This window comes from Microcaecilia unicolor, chromosome 6, assembly GCF_901765095.1.
Source record: "Microcaecilia unicolor chromosome 6, aMicUni1.1, whole genome shotgun sequence".
In the NCBI taxonomy this organism is placed as follows: domain Eukaryota; kingdom Metazoa; phylum Chordata; class Amphibia; order Gymnophiona; family Siphonopidae; genus Microcaecilia; species Microcaecilia unicolor.
Window position 1 is genome coordinate 46,969,594 of NC_044036.1, and position 20,225 is coordinate 46,989,818.

At 40.8% G+C, this 20,225-nt stretch overlaps 1 protein-coding gene across 2 annotated transcripts in view; it reads left to right on the forward strand.

Annotated features, from left to right (window-relative positions):
* Positions 1–20,225, forward strand: part of LRRC7 (leucine rich repeat containing 7) — a 593,735-nt gene that overhangs the window by 565,090 nt on the left and 8,420 nt on the right. For both annotated transcript variants that reach the window (XM_030207242.1, XM_030207243.1), the window contains one exon: positions 77–151. In XM_030207242.1, coding sequence (XP_030063102.1) covers positions 77–151 — 75 coding nt within the window. The remainder of the gene's footprint in view (positions 1–76; positions 152–20,225) is intronic.

Here is a 20,225-nt window from a genome sequence, read left to right on the forward strand (position 1 = left end):
CCAATAGATAACAAACCTTTAATCTAATATTTTACAATAAAATAGAACCCTAACTTCTGTTACTTCTGACTTATAGGGTATCTTTGTTACTAGGGTTCAGCCTGATGGACCAGCGTCCTGTGTGCTCCAACCTGGGGACAAGATCTTAAAGGTAAGCAAGATCGTTTTATCGTACGCTAAAGAAAAGAACTGAAAAAAAGTGCACAAATGTTTGTCCATATTTATGACTTTTGGAAGACAAAGTTCAAAGTCATTTCCACAAGTAAAACAGTGTTAAATCCATGGAAATGGGCTATTTGAAACTGAAAATTGTCCACACTGTGCGGCAACATGTGTAATTATACCCATAATTAGGAGAAGTGTTCCTGGGGGTGGGATTATGTAGGGTGGGAACTGCAAGAAGTTTTGTATTTTGAAAAGTTCATGTGTACAGACAACTGCTGCTGCTGATTCAATAGGCAGTTTTCAAAGTGAAACTAAACGCACACTTTCATTTTGAAAACTGGAACAATTACCACAGAGAAACAGCGATTTACAATCAGAGGCCGTCTCCATGGCATTCCTTCTGCTGCGTCCCGTCCTCTCTACTGCAACTTCCTGTTTTGATGCTAAACCTATGAGTGATTTAGTGTTTAGCTCATACTGATCATTAGTACACGCTAAAACGCTAACACGCCCTTAGCGCTGCTTAGTAAACAGGGCCCTAAGTAAATTGTGATTTCTCATTAACTGTTTAAGATTAAAAATGTTGAGGGTTTTTTTTTTTAAGCCTATGATTGAAGAATAAAGGTGTGGAACTTATAAGCACCTTGAGGTGAAAAAAGCTGGTATAAACCCTCATTATTCTGAGGTCTATTTCCTCGTTGTTAAAAATTGAAAAATCAAATAATATATGGAACAATGATGATATATATTAAGAATCTGTGCTTGGATGATGTAATTTAAGTACTGCACACTGTGTATGTGGAGTTATTTTTTCTATTAAATTATTTACTTTACTCCTCTGTTTGAGAGATTAATATATTTATTTATTTATTTATTTATGACATTTGTACCCCACATTAGCCCGAAAAGGCTCAAGATCAATGTGGCTTACAAACAAACTATAAGGGAATAACACATAATAATATACAGAACATAACACCAATTACAATAACTTCAAGAAGTAAATTAATACGTGTGCAGTAAGTACCACTGATTTCCCTATCTGTAAGATATATCACATTCTTACAGATAGGGAAATGTAAGACAAGATATTCTCTAGATAAAGGAACAGCATTATGGAGGGGGGGAGATTATTCTTATATGATGGGGCAGAATTTGTTCAATGAAAATTTATAATTTGAAAGATATTCTAACTCTTATTGGTAACCACAATGTATAGAATACTAGCACTTATGTGCATGGTATAGGCGCTGTTCTGTATTAGCACGTATAAGTGACCTGGATGGGCATTTTCGAAAGGACATTCAAGTCAGAATAGGGATGTCCAACTCAGAACATCCCAAATGACATCCATCTCATATGTAGTTTCAAACTTTATACAGCCTGTTTGAAAATACATGAAATCGACGTCCATTTTCTGGAAATGTCCGGCAAGAACATCCGTTTTACAAACTGAAATGTCTAAATGTTGAATGGGGGGAAACAAGGAATATGGACATCTGTGAAACCTGGGTCTCACCGCTATTAGCTCAGGTCCAAAACCTTGACCTAGGTCACCGGGATAATCCACTCTCTCTCCATTCATGGTGTCACAGGAGATCATCCACACACCGCACTCAAGTCCCAATTCGCCTGCAGTCAAGCTTGGGAGTCTGGGGTCAATGGTCCAGAATAGAGATCTGGGGTATTGGGAGCTTAACAGAGATTTACTAGTGGTATGCCCCAGAGACATAGCCAGACCTTGATTTTTGGGGGGGGGGGGACCTGAGCCTAAAGTGGAGGGTAGCACATTTTGCCCTGCCTCCCCACAACTCTCAGCCACTGCTGCAACCCTATATACCTGGGCTGGCGGGAGTCCCCAAGTGCCACCAACAGAAGCCTTCCTGTGGCAATACTCAGCATCGTGCTGCCTGCCCTGCTTTCCTGCCCCAGTGCACATGCGCTGTTTTACTGGCATTGAGCATGTGCAAAGCTTGCACATGCTCAATTTCATTAAAACCTATCATACATACAAGGAAGAGAGAAGCAGAGCAGGCAGCATGACGGCGAATATTACTATAGGAAAGCTTCAACTGGTAGGGCTTCGGAACCCCCACCAGCCAAACCAGCAGACTTTAGGGGCCTGAACCCAAATTGGGGGGGCTAGGCCACCAAGGCCCCCTGTGGCTATGCCACTGCTATACCCTTCTCACTCCGAGAGCAAACTTCCTCCTCTCACACCAAAGACCACTCTGCACTCCAGGAGTTTTATTTAATGCAAAATAACTTTACTAGTAGAACTCCTTCAACTAGCAGGTAAACTCTTCAGAACTCTTTATGTACATTTGTCCACCCAAGACTGTTTGTGATAATCTTAGCCACTCCACTTCACTCTTTGAGTATTCCAAAACTGTACATATTTACACAGGCTCCTGTCCTTTACCCATCCTGTTGTGCCAGTAATAAATCCAAGGCTGCTTCTGTTACTCCTGATACCAATCTAGCACCTTCAAGCACAGACCCTTTAGGTTGTTGTCCTTCTAGTGATGCACCTTGTAGGGCTACACCCTGGCCTTGAACAGGCTTCCCCTGCTCTGGTTCCTGCTTCTAGGCTGGATTCCCCTTATCCACCTAAAGCTCTGTCCCCTCAGTTGCCACTTATAGGGGCAGCAACTACTCCTTTACTCAGCCTGCATTTATTTATTTCACTCCAGAATCCTCCCAGTACTCCCAAGGGTCCTGGTGGGAGGTACAGACAACCAAAGACCTCATGTACCTCACTTCAATCTTTTTGTTATTTCACAATTCCACACTTGTTGTCACTCACCACAGGGAACCACTTTATGTCTGCCAACCCCGCCCCCTGGGTAGGCCTCACAACCTCACTCTCCAGTCCACTGACCTCCCTCCCCACAGGGCCTCTGGAAAAATCTATCACTGCTGTCTTAGTAATACCCATATCATGAGGTATTACATCTTTGTTCTTAGAAAATGGCCACACAGACATCTGTGTAGTAGAGGATCAGCCTAGTGGTTAGTGCAGTGGACTATAAACCAGGGGACACAGGTTGTAAATCAAAGAACTCATGTTCAAATCCTCCTTCAACACTATTTGTTTTAAATTGTGAGCCCTCCAAGAACAGAAAAATACCTACTGAACCTGAATGCACACCAACAGCCCTCAGGCTTGCAAGTGTCTCATATGTTTATATATTTAGGTACAGTAGGTATTTTTCTGCTTCTGGCGGGCTAACAATTTAAAACAAATAAAGAGTTGAAGGAGGATTTGAACATGGGTTCTTTGATTTACAATACACTGCACTAGCCACTAGGCTACTCCTCAAACCCGCTTCCTGCTCTGTTAAGAATGGTTGTAATACCTAAAGCTGTCATAGAGCTTGGTATCCCTTTCCAGTTTCACTTTTAAGGGAGAGGGTGGGAGACAGCAACCACTGGGGGATTAAGGAGATGTCATGCCTTAATCCCTCCAGTGGACAGTTGCTCAATCAAAACACCTTTCTGAAAACTGGACATTCCCAAAACAGATCTAAATAAAGATGTCCTTATTTTTAGACTTGGACGTTTCTTCGGTAATCACTGTTGGATGTCCAGATTTCAGGCCCGCTCTAGTCCCTCCCAGAACACACCCAGAACATGCTCCCCTTGCTATTTTAGTGACCTGCCATGTTGGACATCCCTATTTGCCTTTGCACAATTGAGATTTGGACGGTTCAAGCACATGGATGTCCATTTTGGTCTTTTGAAACATCCATTCCATATGCTTTGAAAATGAACACCATAGTGTGTAAATGCAAGGGGGGCATATACATGGTTGGAGCATTGGTGGGTCATGGACAGAGCTCCCAGTTACATATATAACTTATGGAATACTGTAAGTCCCTCCTGCATTTACAACTCCCACAGTTAGACCATGTCTATGGCTGATGTAACTGTGGGCATTAAATGCTAAGCACCAATACTAGGTGCTGTTATAGGATAGATTCCTCTGAGTGCCCAAATGGAGGTGCCCAGTTGTAGATTTGCCCCCATAGTGAATTATTTTGGTCTGTAGATTAAGAAGTGAGTAAGGAAAAGCGTATGTTTACAAGCAGTGAAAGTGTAATATTCTTTTTAACAATGATTAAACACAAAAGGTGGGAATAATCACAAAGATGGACAAGGGTGATAACCCAGAGCCTTTATTCAAAATGGTGGATGGCACATTTTGTCTTGGCACTTTAGATATGGATTTCTGAACAATTTGCAGTCTCCTCAGAGCTGCTTATTATTGGTAATATCATATTGTCGTTGTTTGTCTGAGGATCCCTGAGGAAAGCACAATCATCAAAACATGGCCTACGTCAGGTCCAATATATTTTCTTGTTCTACATTGATTGTCCACCATTTTGAATAAAGGCTCTGGGTTATCATCCTGGTCCATCTTCTTTGTGGTCATTCCCACCTTTTGTGTTGTCTTGCCTTATCTGTGGGAGTGGACTGGTTCCTTTTTGGATTATTTTAAATCTATGCATGGTCAATGTGTTGACACTGATGGCAGCAAAACATTTTTCTATAGCATATTCGTCATTTAAAACAAAAATAATCCCAATTTTCTGTTTCTGTTGCAAACTTTAATCATTCCTGAATGGGTAATCGTATATTATGTTCTTTCTATTTAACTACTTCCATCATGAATCTAAACTGTGACACTCTTGTGCCGATCCCATCAGAGCCCCTTCAGGCATCACACTGATCCTATAATATGTAACTACATCACTTGCAAATGAAGAGTGAACTTGAGGAAAATGCTTATCAAAATCAGGGGCTGTGATGGTAACAAATGGCACTTACCTTTTATTTTAAAAAAAAGTGCTCTAATAATTGGAAAAATAAAACACACAAGAACAAAGATCTGGATATGACAGAAAAATGAATAAAGACACAAATTAGGCATGTTGATATTTTGAAGAATTTAGCTAACACGAGTGTTTTAATGGGTTAACACTGTATTAAGATTTTTACTTGTCAGACTCTATGTTCCCACCAGCTTAATACAGAGCTTGTTTCTCCCTTCAGCCACCTTATAGAATTGATTATGAATAAATTGTCCATTTTTCCCTGGGATGAATGTAAGTAGGACTTAGAAAAATTGTTGTTATGTAAGAAAGACAAAGGACATATCTATTACAGAGACCACAAAAGTATATTTTTATTTCACTCTTTCAATTAATTTGAATGTCGAACGCTGAAAAAAAAAGTAGTGTCATGATGAAAAGCTAAAGGCTTATCATTTCTGTGGCTCTGTATTCCCTTTAACCAAGTTTACTGTTTCTATGTTGTCTGTCTGTTTTGATTCCAAATATAATGAGCATTGGAACAGCTTGGTTAAAGGCATGATAATACACTTAGAGGGCTAAATTCTATAAATGGCACCAAATATTAGATGCCGGGATGATAGTTGCTTATTGAATAGCACTCAGCGTGAATTTGCAGTCCCAACTTTGGATGTGAGGAATATGCCTCCTGTAACCTGGTGTGAATTGTAAATCTTGTGAACGTCCCTTTACCCACCCATGCCCCGCCCCTGACCCACCTTTTACTAAGCAGCAGTAAGCCCAACGTGGGCTTAACGCTTGCTAATCTGGAACTACCGCCGTGCTACTACAGGGACTGTTTTTCCCGTGCCATGGCCCTTTTTACCGCAGCGGGTAAAATGCCCCCCAAAAATAGCCATGCGATAAGATAACCCTTACTGCATGGCCATGCGGCAGGGAGCACTTACTACCACCCATTGAGATGGTGGTAAGGGCTCCCACGGTAACCCAGCACACAGCGATGCCCGATTACCATCAGGTGTAGCACCGTGCTACAGAAAAACAATTTCCAGAGCACTGGAAATGGCGCATGCTCCAGCTGGAACTATTGCCGGCGGCTGCATTGGTCCGGCGGAAGTTCCGGATTAGCAAGTGGGTAAGCTCGTGTTGGACTTACCGCCGCTTTGTAAAAGACCCTCATATTGAGTAGCTCAAAAGGGGACATGTCCATGGGCATATTAGGGGCAGTCCAAAAAGTTGCATCCGTAGTTACAGAATACTGGCTTAGCACACCCAATCTGAGTGCCAGCATTTACACTTGGTTTCAGCGGGCGTAAGTGCCAGACTTGAAGTAAGTCTGGGTATGGGAATCAGTGCTAAACACAATTCTATAAAGGATGTGCGCCCTTTATAGAACTGCGCTCAGCGCTGATTTTTTTCCAACACCCTTTTTTGAGTTTTATTTCTAGAATCCAGCCCATATTGCATAAAAGTACGCATCGTGCATCAGTAGTGCAAACCGTTATACGTGTGCACCCCTGAGAATTTTAACAGCACCTGTTCTTTGCACGAAAAAGGTTCATAAAATTTCCCCTTAAAGTGTAAGCCAGGGGCTCTGAATATTTAAGCTGTGTTCGGTTTTGCAATGAATTAGTGATTTTTGGCAAAAACTTCTAAACTGAGACTGTGTAAAGCTGTTCTTATGTTTGTGCAAGATCATGGCCTCATCCATATATTTATACTGTTTGTATATTTTGAGGTCCTTATACTAAGCTGCAGTAAAAATAGGCCTTAGCGCACACTTACATGGGTTTTCTCATGCGCTAAGCCCATTTTTACCATAGCTATAAAAACCCAGATTTTCTATTTTTTTTTTCATTAATAGCCATGCACTAATGTTGCCATTAGCGTGCAGCCATTTTTAAAAATTACCACGGGAGCATTTATCACCTCTTATTTTGTAGGCAGCAAGGGCTCCTGCATTATCCATGCGCTAACCAGTTAACATAAAGTAATCACTGTTCCCTCTAAACTGAGCTGGAGTCCTCCACCTACAGTTCTGTCAGTGTGGGGGGGTGCTGTTTCACTATTGCATTTTCAATAGTGAGGGATAGGGAAGTTCTGCAGGACTCCAGGGAACCTTCCTGTCCCTAGTGATTGACAACACAACTTTGAAGCACCGCCCCCTACTGGCAGCACTGCAGTTGGAGGACTCCCGCTCAGCTTAGAGGGAACAGTGACAGTAATATAGATGCACTAACAAGATAGTGTAGGAACACCCACTCTCTGCCCCTGACATGCTTCCTCAAAAAATACAAAAAATGATTTAGTGCAGTTAGCGCGCACACATTCAAAAAGTACCATGTAATGCTGTAGCACATCCTGCAGTAGTCCATTTTTTGCTGTGCTAAGCATGCATTAGCACCTAACCCAGTTTAGTGAAAGGGCCCCTTTGTTAGCCACTCTTAAGGAGGTAATTCTATAACGTACCTATATAATTTAGGCACAAGCAGGTACAGCAGCCATAGAGCTCATGTAAGTGCTCGTGCCTAAATGTCAGAGATATGCACATACTTTGACGTAACACAGGGAATGTGAATTCTATCCATGCTCCACCCAGACTCCGCCTATAGGTACAGCTGCCTGTAAAATAAATGCTGTGTAAGATATGTACATATTTACAGAATAGTGCTTAGGTGAAATTTGGCATTTGCGCACATGTGTACACACATACATGTGTCTATGCTATTATTCTAATGATTTTATACACATACCCTCAGATCCTCTACATGGCACCCAGATTTGGGCGTACTACCGAGATGCACTTGTATCTTGGCCAGTGAGCCATTAAAAACAGTAACTGGATGCTAACAACCAATTATGGATGTTAATTGCCACCAATTGGGACTTGCACTATTTATAACACCGGGCCCCCAAATCCAATAGTATGCAATTCAGAAGGGGGTGTGGCCATGGGAGAGGCATGGGCGTGTCAGGGGTGTTCCAAAGAGTTGCACACGTTGTTACTGAATAATGGGTCAGTGTGCCCAACTTGGGCGCCAGCACTTCCACCAGGTTTCAACAGGTGAAAGTCTGGTGCACAAAGTGAAAGTAGAGGAATCAGCACTAAGCATGATTCTGTAAAGGGCATGCACTTTTAATAGAATCGCGCTTAGCACCGCTCTTTTCTGGCACCCATTTTTGATCGCCATTTATAGAATCCTTTATACCACAATTGATTTTCTTGGTATGTGATTGTTCTGTGTTGTTTCTAATTTGATGTAACCCCAGATGCCATTCTTACAAACATTACAGAGTTTCTCATCTGTAAAATTTTTCCCTCTTATAAACAACTGTGTACCTTGGGGTATTTGGCCCACTCTACAGTAACTGTACTACTTGTTCTAGGGTACCGGGCTCTGTCCCATGGAAAGTTACTTCTCTGTATAAGCTTTGGCACTCAACAGAATTTTGTTGGATAGAGATCAGTATGCATAGAAATAAGCAGATAGCCTGAAGCCACATCAGACCCAAATGTAATCTTTGACACAAGGGACAGCATGCAAGCTTTCAGATGGACCCATGGTTTGCAAGCATCAGACAACTGGCCAACCACTTGTTTGTTCCACATTTCTAGCAGTACTGCAAACAGCATGCTGCCAGCTTTTCCCAACTATACATTACCCAGATTGCTTGGTAATGGTCATTCCCATCACTAGAAACCAATTGAAAGCAGGAGCTGGAAAGAAGCAATTAAACTCAAGTATGCATTCCTTGGTTAATAAATGACACCGACCTGGAGTGCTAGAAGGGAATTCATCCTTGGTCGTTGCATCATTTATTAACCCTGAACTGGGTTTTCTGTGTTTGATATTTGGCTGTCCAAACAGAAAGACCCTCTGATGTAGACACTGTGCACCAAAACACGGCCTGTGATGGGTCCACAAATTAAAGATTTGTCCCTATTTTGAAGGCTTTTGCTGCTTTTTGGTCACTTTGTATAGTTTGTACTTTGACCCTCTCTGTGTTGCTGTGTGGAATAGCAAATAAGAAATTTGAATAATAGAAATGTAGGGGTTGATGTTCAATGCTGTTTAACCACATAGGAGCAGCTTCCACCTTGTTAAATAGCTCTGACTGGCTCCACACATAAGATTCAGTGGCACTTAACCAGATAGTGCAGCTCATGTCTGACTGTTGCAGCACTATCCAGTTACTGCCAGGGCGGTCTGGAGTCAAGCAAATCCAGCAGTCATTGCATTACACCAATATCTAGTGCTGGTACCTAGAAAACACATCCGGCAAACCAGACTGTATAAAAAGCCATCATAACTATACCCGATTAATGATCTAGGTACCAGCATTGAATATCAGTGGTACCCGAGGTTTGATAACAGGAGATGGTATGAGCCTATCTGGCCCATTATGTAGGCTGAAGCCAGTAGGCGAATCTTGTCACCCTATCCAATTTCATTGTTTTGGGTGAACCAAGATGGCAGGAGCTGCATTGGGATGAATTAAAACCTCCTTGGGTGGAGTGGGTGGAGACTGGCTTCAGCCTTGTGACATCACACCATCTCCTGTTATCAAACCTCCTAGGCGGTTCCCACATAGCTCCTAGGAACCACCAAATGACCCAGATATTAAATACTAGCACCTGGATATGGCCTAGCACTGAATATCTGGATGTAATTCTGCCTGTGGTGTTCAACGTTTTAAAAAACTGTTTGCTCCAGGGTGAATATCGACCGGGAAATAATACCTTTTCTGGACTCCCGAGAAAGACCACAAACTGCATTTTTCAAAGACTATCATGGCTTAAGTTGATTCTTAAATATGTTCTTAACACCTTAAAATGTACTTAGAGTATCTTTAAACATTTTTCTTTTGAATTAGTATGATCTTTAACTTATTGTACATTTAGCAATCCTTGTTTCCTTACGCAGCCAAACAAGAACAGAGATTGTTCCACTGTGACTGAGCTTCACAGGATTACTTTGTTAATCATTTACAATGAGAGATAAAAGCCACAAATGTCAAATGCTAAGAAATCAGGGTTTGTGGGGTGGAGCAGGGTGGGGGTGGGAGAGAAGGTAAATGTTGTATTACACTGTCGGGCTTTCTCTGCTCGGGCGAGATAAAGAACCGCTCACCTTCGGTTCTTTTAGGCCTGAAACATCGTTTCCTCTGTTAACCTGCAATAAAGGACAACTGAATAACATGTAAGTTCTGTTTTTATCATTTACTGGCTGGCTATCCTTGTGAGTGTGCTTCTTGAAGTTTATTTGAATTTTTTCCTTAGTAAAGAAAAATAGAATTTATGGCTTAGTCTGCTGACATCATTCAACTTTCCGTGGACTGCTTTTGCTCTGCAGCCGCAGGTGGAGGTAGTGGTCAGACAAACTCTAACTACGAGTTTCATTACTTGTATTATTTTAGACCTGCAAAGACAAAAATGGATAGTTTATATTTTCTTTGATCTAGAAGTTTGGCACATAAACCAATAAAAACAAAGATATTATGGCAGGATTAGTAAAATGACCATAACCTTTCTACCTAAACCTTCCTTTCCATGCTCCCTCCCCTTACCACACATGCAGAGGATAATCTAGCACTCTGTTCTCATAGAAGACAGGCCAGCTCTACCTACCACGATCCATTTGAAAATGTTTCCTTCTCAGAACATGGCTCATCATTTTCAACCATAAGGCATATTCTAATTCCGTTTCCAAATATTATGATTCTAATTTATCAGCATATCTCTTTAGCACAGAGTGACAGCAAATGCAGACCTGAGACACAAGGATTCATCCATTTTAAAAAGTATAAATAACCTTTATTGTGGCAACAAAGAGGCTAGGGCTCTTCAGCTTGGAAAAGAAATGGCTGAGGTGGGATATGATTGAGGTCTACAAAATCCTGAGTGGTATAAAACGGGTAAAAGTGAATCGATTGTTTATTCTTTTAAAAAAATATAAAGACTAGGGGACACTCAATGAAGTTACATGGAAATACTTTAAAAATGAATAGGAAGAAATATTTTTTCACTCAGCAAATAGTTAAGCTTTGGAACTTGTTACCAGAAGGTGTTGTAATAGCGGTTAGAATATCTGGGTTTAAAAAAACGTTTGGACAAGTTCCTGGAGGAAAAATCCATAGTCTGCTATTGAGATAGACATGGGGGAAGCCACTGCTGTCCCTAGGATCGGTAGCATGGAATGTTGCTACTATTTGGGATTCTGCCACGTACTTGTAAGCTGGATTAACCATTGTTGAAAGCAGGATACTGGGATGGATGGACCATTGGTCTGACTCAATATGGCTACTGTTTAAAAAAAAAAAAAAAGAGATTATTATCTAACTCTTGTCTACTAAATTCTTCCAAAGGAAAGTACTGCAGCTTTTCAGGAAAAGGTCAATAATATACAAAGGGGAACAAGTTCAACAACAGTAGCAGGCCTTAGACTAGTGTACTATTATAGAATTGATTTAAGATCAAGCCAACTGATTCCTATGATTATTTCAGTTTAGGTTTATATAAGATTTGATGAACTGCTGTGGGTCAGAGACATCTAAATGGTTTACGTGCTGAATATGAGCGTGTGCACACAATGTCATTACCTCTCTAGTTTCTCCTTCTAAGTTGGTGAAATAGCACTGAGGACTCATTATTGTACTTTAAAAAAATGTTTTTTCATGTCTTTACCCTTTTATATTTTATTTGTTTATTAAACTTTACCACATTTTTTAATAGATTTACTCAAGGCAGTGTGCAGCATATGTAAAGACGACAATTAATTTATCATTACCATGCAGTAAGCTAGTCATGTAATGATGCAATAAATAAATAAATTTACATTAAAGCACAGTGCAACATTCATATAATTAGAGATGTGCAATTTACAGTGTCAAAACTACACATTAAAACTTCTTATTAGATAGTAAAGGGGACAGATAAAGATGAGACTACCGTAGAACAGCTGAGTTCACCCCATGGTAGTGCTTTTCAGGCTGGAGAAAAGATGGCTGAGGGGAGATATGATAGAGGTCTATCAAATAATGAGTGGAGTGGATGTGAATCACTTATTTACTGTTTCCAAAAATACTAGGACTAGGGAGCACGCAATGAAGCTACAAAGTAGTAAATTTAAAACAAATCAGAGAAAATATTTCTTCACTCAACATGTAATTAAACACTGGAATTCGTTGCCACAGAATGTGGTAAAAGCAGTTAGCTTAGGTGGGTTTAAAAAAAGGTTTGGCTAGCTTCCTAAATGAAAAGTCCATAAGCCATTATTAAGATGGACTTGGTGAAAATCCACTGCTATTTTCTAGGGTAAGCAGCATAAAATGTATTGTACTGTTTTGGGATCTTGCCAGCTACTTGTAACCTGGATTGGCCACTATTCAAAACAGGATCCTGGGCTTGATGGACCTTTGGTCTGTCCCATCATGGCAACTCTTATGTTCTTATTTTCTTAAGCCAGGCTTTCACCTGCTTCACGAAATACAGGTAGTCTTGTGTTAGGCAAAGCTCTTCTTTGAGTGAGTTCTAAAGTTAACTACTGATTCTGGCATCAGAAACAGTGAAACGACTTCAAGGCCTAACATATCAGAAAGTGGAGTTGGCAACTAATTTTATAGAATGATAAAATAATAACTTTACACTCCATCTCAGCATCAAGGATATTAATGATTGCTGAATACTGTTAGAATCAACATGTAATTCAAGGATATAAGAGGTATGTGTGGTATCCTTCAGTTTTATTCAGAACTAGGACCTGTAGTCGCTAGGACAATAATCATACTATTCCTAATAGAGGTTGCATTTCTGAGTGCATATTTGGTTTCTTTGGTTGTCTAAAAATCTAAAGTGCCTTCAAATAACTTCAACAAGTAAGAGAAATTAATGTGATATAATCGATTGCGCACATTTGTAAGTTCTTGTGCATATACAGTATGTGTCTTAAGGATGAATAGGTCAAACAGACACATGAAGGTGCCTGAAAATCAGGAAAATGTGTTTCAAATGAACACAAATGAACTGCTGTTTGGAGAAGTAGCCCTAGTGGTTAGTGCAGTAGAGTGAGAACCTGGAGAACTGGGTTTGGATTCGTACTTACAGCTCCTTTTGACTCTGAGCAAGTCACTTAAGGGGGAAAGGGAAATGGAATTTGATATACTGCCTTATACGTGCAGGACGTCAGACTCACAGGAACAGAAGCCTGCGCAGCCGTGTTGCTGATCTGCAAGGCTTCTACATGGAATGTTGCTAGTGGAATAGCACAAAAGAAAGTGGAAAAGAAACCAACTTCAAGAGATCAGTCCAAACTCAGGGTAAGATGCTCCAATAAGTAATTTTATTTGGACCCTACACGGTCCGTGTTTCGGCTTTTAAAAAAGCCTTCATCAGGGGTCGATCAGTGAGTGCACAGTTGTATACTGATTAACAGTGGAGCATATGAATTGATCTCTCTAAATGCAAGGAAGAATACAGTCTTACACCAACAAATTGGAGCATCTTACCCTGAGTTTGGACTGATCTCTTGAAGTTGGTTTCTTTTCCACTTTTTTGTGCTGTTGAATTTTGTGGATATTGTGAACCCCTTTTTGCTTTGCGGCTAGTGGAATAGCAACATTCCATGTAGAATCTCAAATAGGGAAATGGGACTTGATATACTGCCTTTCTGGGGTTTTTGCAACTACATTCAAAGCGGTTTACATATATTCAGGTACTTATTTTGTACCAGGAGCAATGGAGGGTTAAGTGACTTACCCAGAGTCACAAGGAGCTGCAGTGGGAATCAAACTCAGTTCCCCAGGATCAAAGTCCACTGCACTAACCACTAGGCTACTCCTCCACTAGCAACATTCCATTTAGAAGCCTGCCCTTGCAGATCAGCAATGCGGCCGCGCAGGCTTCTGTTTCTGTGAGTCTGACGTCCTGCATACTAACTTATGGAACTTTCTAAGTCTAAGTGCTTTGAAAATGAGCCCCTTTGTCTCATTATTCCATGCTTATGTATATGTTCTTTATAATAGTCTCTATCGTTTTGCCTAGCACCAACATCAGGCTCACTGGGTCATCTCTGGAACCCTTTTTTAAAAAACTGGCATTACATTTACTACCCTCATATCTTCCAGCACCATGCTTGATTTTAAAGATAAATTTACATGTTACTAACAATAGCTCTGCAATTTCATTTTTTAGTTCCATCAGTACCTTACAGACTAACCAAAAGCTTATATCCCAATCTATGTCTACAAAATACCACTGGCCTCTGTACTGAATGTGTCAGGATGATGCGAACAAAGCAATGGTGAAGCAGGGCCAGAATTACTATATATATTAAATAAAAGAAAACAGACTAACCAAAAGCTTATATCCCAATCTATGTCTACAAAATACCACTGGCCTCTGTACTGAATGTGTCAGGATGATGCGAACAAAGCAATGGTGAAGCAGGGCCAGAATTACTATATATATTAAATAAAAGAAAACGTCCATCCCAGAGCAACATCATCATATACCAGTATAAAACCTGACAACCTCTTCTAATAGGGGAAAAATAGGATATCACTTTAGTAATTGCAGGCTTTCAAGAAGCATTTTCCCCTTTCACTATATTGTTGCTTAAAAGCTCTGAAATTAAGCAGACTGTCAATCAATACATCCCATACAATGAGTTGTAAGAAGGATATGATAATCCCCTCCTACACTAGTCTTAATTTTATCCCCGTACTTTAAAACTCAACTTTCAGCAGAGCTGAGACTTTCATTTTCAGCTTACCTTTTATATCTATTGCCTTTTTGTGAGGGTTTGGAAATTAATTGAGATCTGGAGCAAAAATACATCTCCTACCCAGTTATCTCCTTATGCTGCCTCTAACTGCTGCTGTGCTCTGCTGTGTATTTCCAGGCTTGCTCCACAGTTTCCCATATTAGATCTCCTCCAAAACTTTCTTGTGGTCCAATGCCTCTGATCACATCCATTCCCGGAAGTGATATCATTGGTAGTACTGTATATTTTCAAGCCCCTTAGTGTGCTCCATTGTGCACACCCTTCCAGACATAAGATATGTCTCACAAGTCGTTTCTACCTCCTGAGCTGCTTACTTTCTATTCTTTTTTCCACCATGTGCCTTGCTTAAGCTGTCTCCCCCATTGTGTATGGACACTGACCACTTCCACTCTTCCTTTGCCCAGGTGGCCACATGTAAGATGTCTTCTCACACTTCCTTTAAGCTCTTCCACTGCCCACGCCCATTAGTTTGCCCACTTTTGGGCTACTAAACTCATGCTTACTGAAAGGTAAACAATTTCTTTTGTGTGACCTTATCCATGCACATAAGATAGATATTCTCTGCCTCACAGAAACAGATGCCACCTACATCAATCAAGCAGCTCCCCCTGGGTATCAATACTATGTAATCATAATAACTGTTGCAGTGGAGAAGTTGCTTTAATTCGGAATGTAGCCAGAGACCTCAATTTTGGGGGACTGGCTTGAGCCCAAAGTAGGGGGGGCACATTTTACATTGCTTCCCCCACTGCTCTCCGCCCCCCCCCCATCACAACCCTACATACCTGGTCTGGCGTGGCTCCCAAGCCCCACCAGTGGAAGCCTTCCTCCAGCGCTGTTCACTGCCATGCCGTCTGCCTTGCTTCCCTCCACAGTGCACAAATGAGCATGCCGAAGCCTCTCTCATGCTCAATTCCACTAAAACCAAGCATGCACATGGGGTGGGGAAGCAAGGCAGGCAGTCTGGCAGCGAACAGCACTGGAGGAATGCTTCTGCTTGCAGGGCTTGGGGATCCCCACCAGCCAAATCAACAGATCTTGGGGGGCCCATGCCTCCAAGGCCCCCTGTGGCTATGCCACTGCCTTAATTTACTCCTCACACCTACAACTGGCACAGTTCTCAATGCTGTCTCAACCCTTTCTGGAATCTTTATACTTCAGACTACACATATTGCCTCCCTCTGACTTTCTTCTAATCTATCACCTGTCGTGCCCCCGCCCTCCCTTCTTCACAATCATTCCAAGTCCTCCAGAACCTGCTTAGTGACCATTGTGTTAACTTCTCACACCCAATTATATTGGGTGACTTTAATGATCACTTTGATGATCCAACCTCTTCCCTTGCACATGATTTCTCCTCCCTCAAAATGGATTTGAACCTTACACAGTATTTTGTAGACGCTACCCACACAGGCAGTCACTACTGCCTCAAAATCTTTCAATTTGTTCTGACTTTTGCCTTTGCCTTGAACTGATCACTTTTTAGTTTCTTTTACATATACAACTATAAGTACATGAGTACATAAGTAATGCCACACTGGGAAAAGACCAAGGGTCCATCGAGCCCAGCATCCTGTCCACGACAGCGGCCAATCCAGGCCAAGGGCACCTGGCAAGCTTCCCAAATGTACAAACATTCTATACATGTTATTCCTGGAATTGTGGATTTTTCCCAAGTCCATTTAGTAGTGGTTTATGGACTTGTCCTTTAGGAAACCGTCTAACCCCTTTTTAAACTCTGCTAAGCTAATCACCTTCACCACGTTCTCCGGCAACAAATTCTAGAGTTTAATTACGCGTTGGGTGAAGAAACATTTTCTCCAATTTGTTTTAAATTTACTACTCTGTAGTTTCATCGCATGCCCCCTAGTCCTAGTATTTTTGGAAAGCGTGAACAGACGCTTCACACCCACCTGTTCCATTCCACTCATTATTTTATATACCTCTATCATGTCTCCCCTCAGCCATCTCTTCTCCATTTAGGGATCTTAGTAAAATTACATAAGTACATAAGTATTGCCATACTGGGACAGACCGAAGGTCCATCAAGCCCAGCATCCTGTTTCCAAGAGTGGCTAATCCAGGTCACAAGTACCTGTCAAGATCCCAAAACAGTACAAAACATTTTATGCTGCTTATTCTAGAAATAAGCAGTGGATTTCCCCAAGTCCATTTTAATAATGGTCTATGGACTTTTCCTTTAGGAACCGAGCCAAACCTTTTTAAACCCTGCTAAGCTAACTGCTTTTACTGCATTCTCTGGCAATGAATTCCAGAGTTTAATTACATGTTGAGTGAAGAAATATTTTCTCTGATTCATTTTAAATTTACTACTTTGTAGCTTCATTGCGGGTCCCCTATTCCTAGTATTTTTGGAAAGAGTAAACAAGTGTTTCATGTCTATCCATTCCACTCCACTCATTATTTTATAGACCTCTAGCATATCTCCCCTCAGCCTCTTTTCTCCAAACTGAAGAGCCCTAGTCACTTTATCCTTTCCTCATAGGGAAGTCATCCCATTCTCTTTATCATTTTCATCGCCCTTCTCTGTACCTTTTCTAATTCCACTATATCTTTTTTGAGATGTGGTGACCAGAATTGAACGCAATATTCAAGGTGCGGTCGCACCATGCAGCGATACAAAGGCATTATAATGTCCTCATTTTTGTTTTCCATTCCTTTCCTAATAATACCTAACATTCTATTTGCTTTCTTAGCCACTGCTGCACACTGAGCAGTTCTTGCTTCACTCAGAACTAGATATTAGTAAATTTTCTGCACTCCCTGTTGATCACCAGGTTGAACAGTGGAATACTTCTCTTGCGTTTAATACTATTGCTCCTGTTGTAACACAGCCTTCTACTTTTGTATGTAGACCCTCTGATCCCTGGTTTTTATCAGCCCCTCATCATTTAAAATGACAATTCAGACAGGTATAGCATAGATGGAGATGTCTGCATACCTCTGTCTTTCTGCCCATAAAGCCACTCCTCAGTCCAATAAAACAGCTCTTCTGATGGCCAAAAAGAATTTCTTTACTAAAAAGAAAATCATTATTTCTCTCACATTTCCTGACACCCTATTTACCCCCTAAATCACTTAGATAAGCAAATCAGAACCTTTTAATTGTTCCTTTCTTTCAAGTAATTGTCTATGATAATATTCGCTGCTCAGTTTTTTCTGTCCAGGGTCCTGAATTGTGGAACATGATGCTCCAACATAGACTACAAGATTTCCTTCCACATTTCAACATTGCAAGACATATCTTAAAACCTCTCTCTTTATGGATATATTTCACTAACTTGTTCTCTTACACCTGACACAGACACTGGCCTGCCTACACAGTTACCCTCCCTATCTGTACCCCCCATCCTCGCTTTCCTATGTGTATTGTATTTCTCCCCCTTCTATTCATCTTTTTTATCAGTTTCTGCTTTGCTCTATTGTAGCCTGAAAGCTGCTCAGATGGCCTGTCTGATGGGTGGGGTAGAAAATTTAAATAAACTTGGAAATTTCCAATGATGAGATGATCCTTGAATTATCAGCAGCAAATAACTGGATAGTGCCACTGAAAATCCAGAGGAACCAATGCAGCACTATCCAGCTAGTGCAAGTATTGGCAACCTGTGGCATGCCAAGAGGTTTTGTGTGACACGTAGGGTTGGTGTTGCTGGCAGAGATGCCCATTCCATAGCAGCCAAAGATGTTCTCTACCTGTGTTTCCTTTGTCATCTGAGCAGTGGGGAAATTGGTGGCATGCCTCCAGCCACTGATGCCGGACCCCCAAGCAGGTTCAGTTCATGAACTGAGCATATGCAGGGAGTGCCAGTATCAGCAGCTAGAAGTGCACCACAGATGACATGGGGAACCTGGGTAGAGAAGGAAACAGTGGATACAAAAAAATCCTCTCTCAAGTGGTGTCTTCTTAAACAAGTTCTTTATTGCAAAACAATTAAAACAACGACCCGACACGAATCGTGTTTCGACCGTATAGGCCTGCGTCAGGGGTCTATAAATAAACATAAATACAAATCAATAAACGAACATTTAGATTTCATGTATAACACACTTAAATAAAAACATAAAAATGATGATATAAATATACATGCATATATATGTATATTTCTATGCATGTATATTTATATCATCATTTTTATGGTTTTTGATACATATATATGTTTTTATTTAAGTGTGTTATACATGAAATCTAAATGTTCGTTTATTGATTTGTATTTATGTTTATTTATAGACCCCTGACGCAGGCCTATACAGCCGAAACACGATTTGTGTCGGGTCGTTGTTTTAATTGTTTTGCAATAAAGAACTTGTTTAAGAAGACACCACTTGAGAGAGGATTTTTTTGTATCCACTGTTTCCTTTGCTTCGTTGTTCTTCTGTGGAGAGAACACCTTCTGTGTGTGTTGGCGAACCTGGGTAGAGAACATCTTCGGCTGACAGGGCTTAAGCATCCCTGCCAGCCAAGGTGTTAATTTTAATGCAGCAGAAGCCGTGGTGGAGTGGAGCGATCAGAGAGAGGAAGTGCATGGCAGCAAATGATGATAATGGCAATGGGATTTGATATATCACCTTTTCGTGGTACAATCAAAGCAGTTTACACTTATTACATACAGTTGTTCATTGAATCTGGAAAAAAATGACATGCAGTGTACAATGGGCTGCCAACTCCTGGGGTAGTATCAGGGCAGTCCAGGGGTGACTTAGGAGTTTCATGGGCACCTCAGATATTCACAGTGGCACCTGGATAACTATTTGGTTAATTTAGTACAACAAAAAGATGAATATCTACAACAGAGCCATATGAAAGATTTTCCAAAAAATTACCAAACAAAAGATAGTTCTCCTTTGTAATAGAAATTTCACTTTGAATAGCACAAACTACCAATAAATATCTCAACTGTAAATGATAAAATATGAAGATAATGTGATTGGTGTTGAGGGCTTTCAGTTCATAAACAATGGTGCTCAACCAGAGGTAGTGGGGAGCATACCTACATGAATATTGCCTTAATTTAGGTTAAAAATCAGCGTGCATCATTAAGAGGGGATGTTATTAACATGGGATGCTGTTAAGTCAGGTTATTTTAGCACAGGGTCTCATTGCATAAAATGGGACACTGTGCTAAAGTAACCCAACAACAGTAGCCTACATTGATAAATTCCCTCCTTAACCCCCTAACACATGGTGAATTTCAGTGCCTCACTAGTTGTCATTATATAGCACAGAGACTTATTGCTATTTAGTGTACTTTTTGATTGCAAGTTAAAACTAATATAAGGACCAAATAGACTGTCAGGATACGCTAATGTTCTGATTGAATAAAGGTGTTTTTAAATATCACACAACTCACTGATATTCACCATGTGTAGGGGGGGGGCCAAATGATGTATAGTGAGCACTAATGATTAGCCTAAACTAAGACAGTATTCATGTATATTTGCTCCC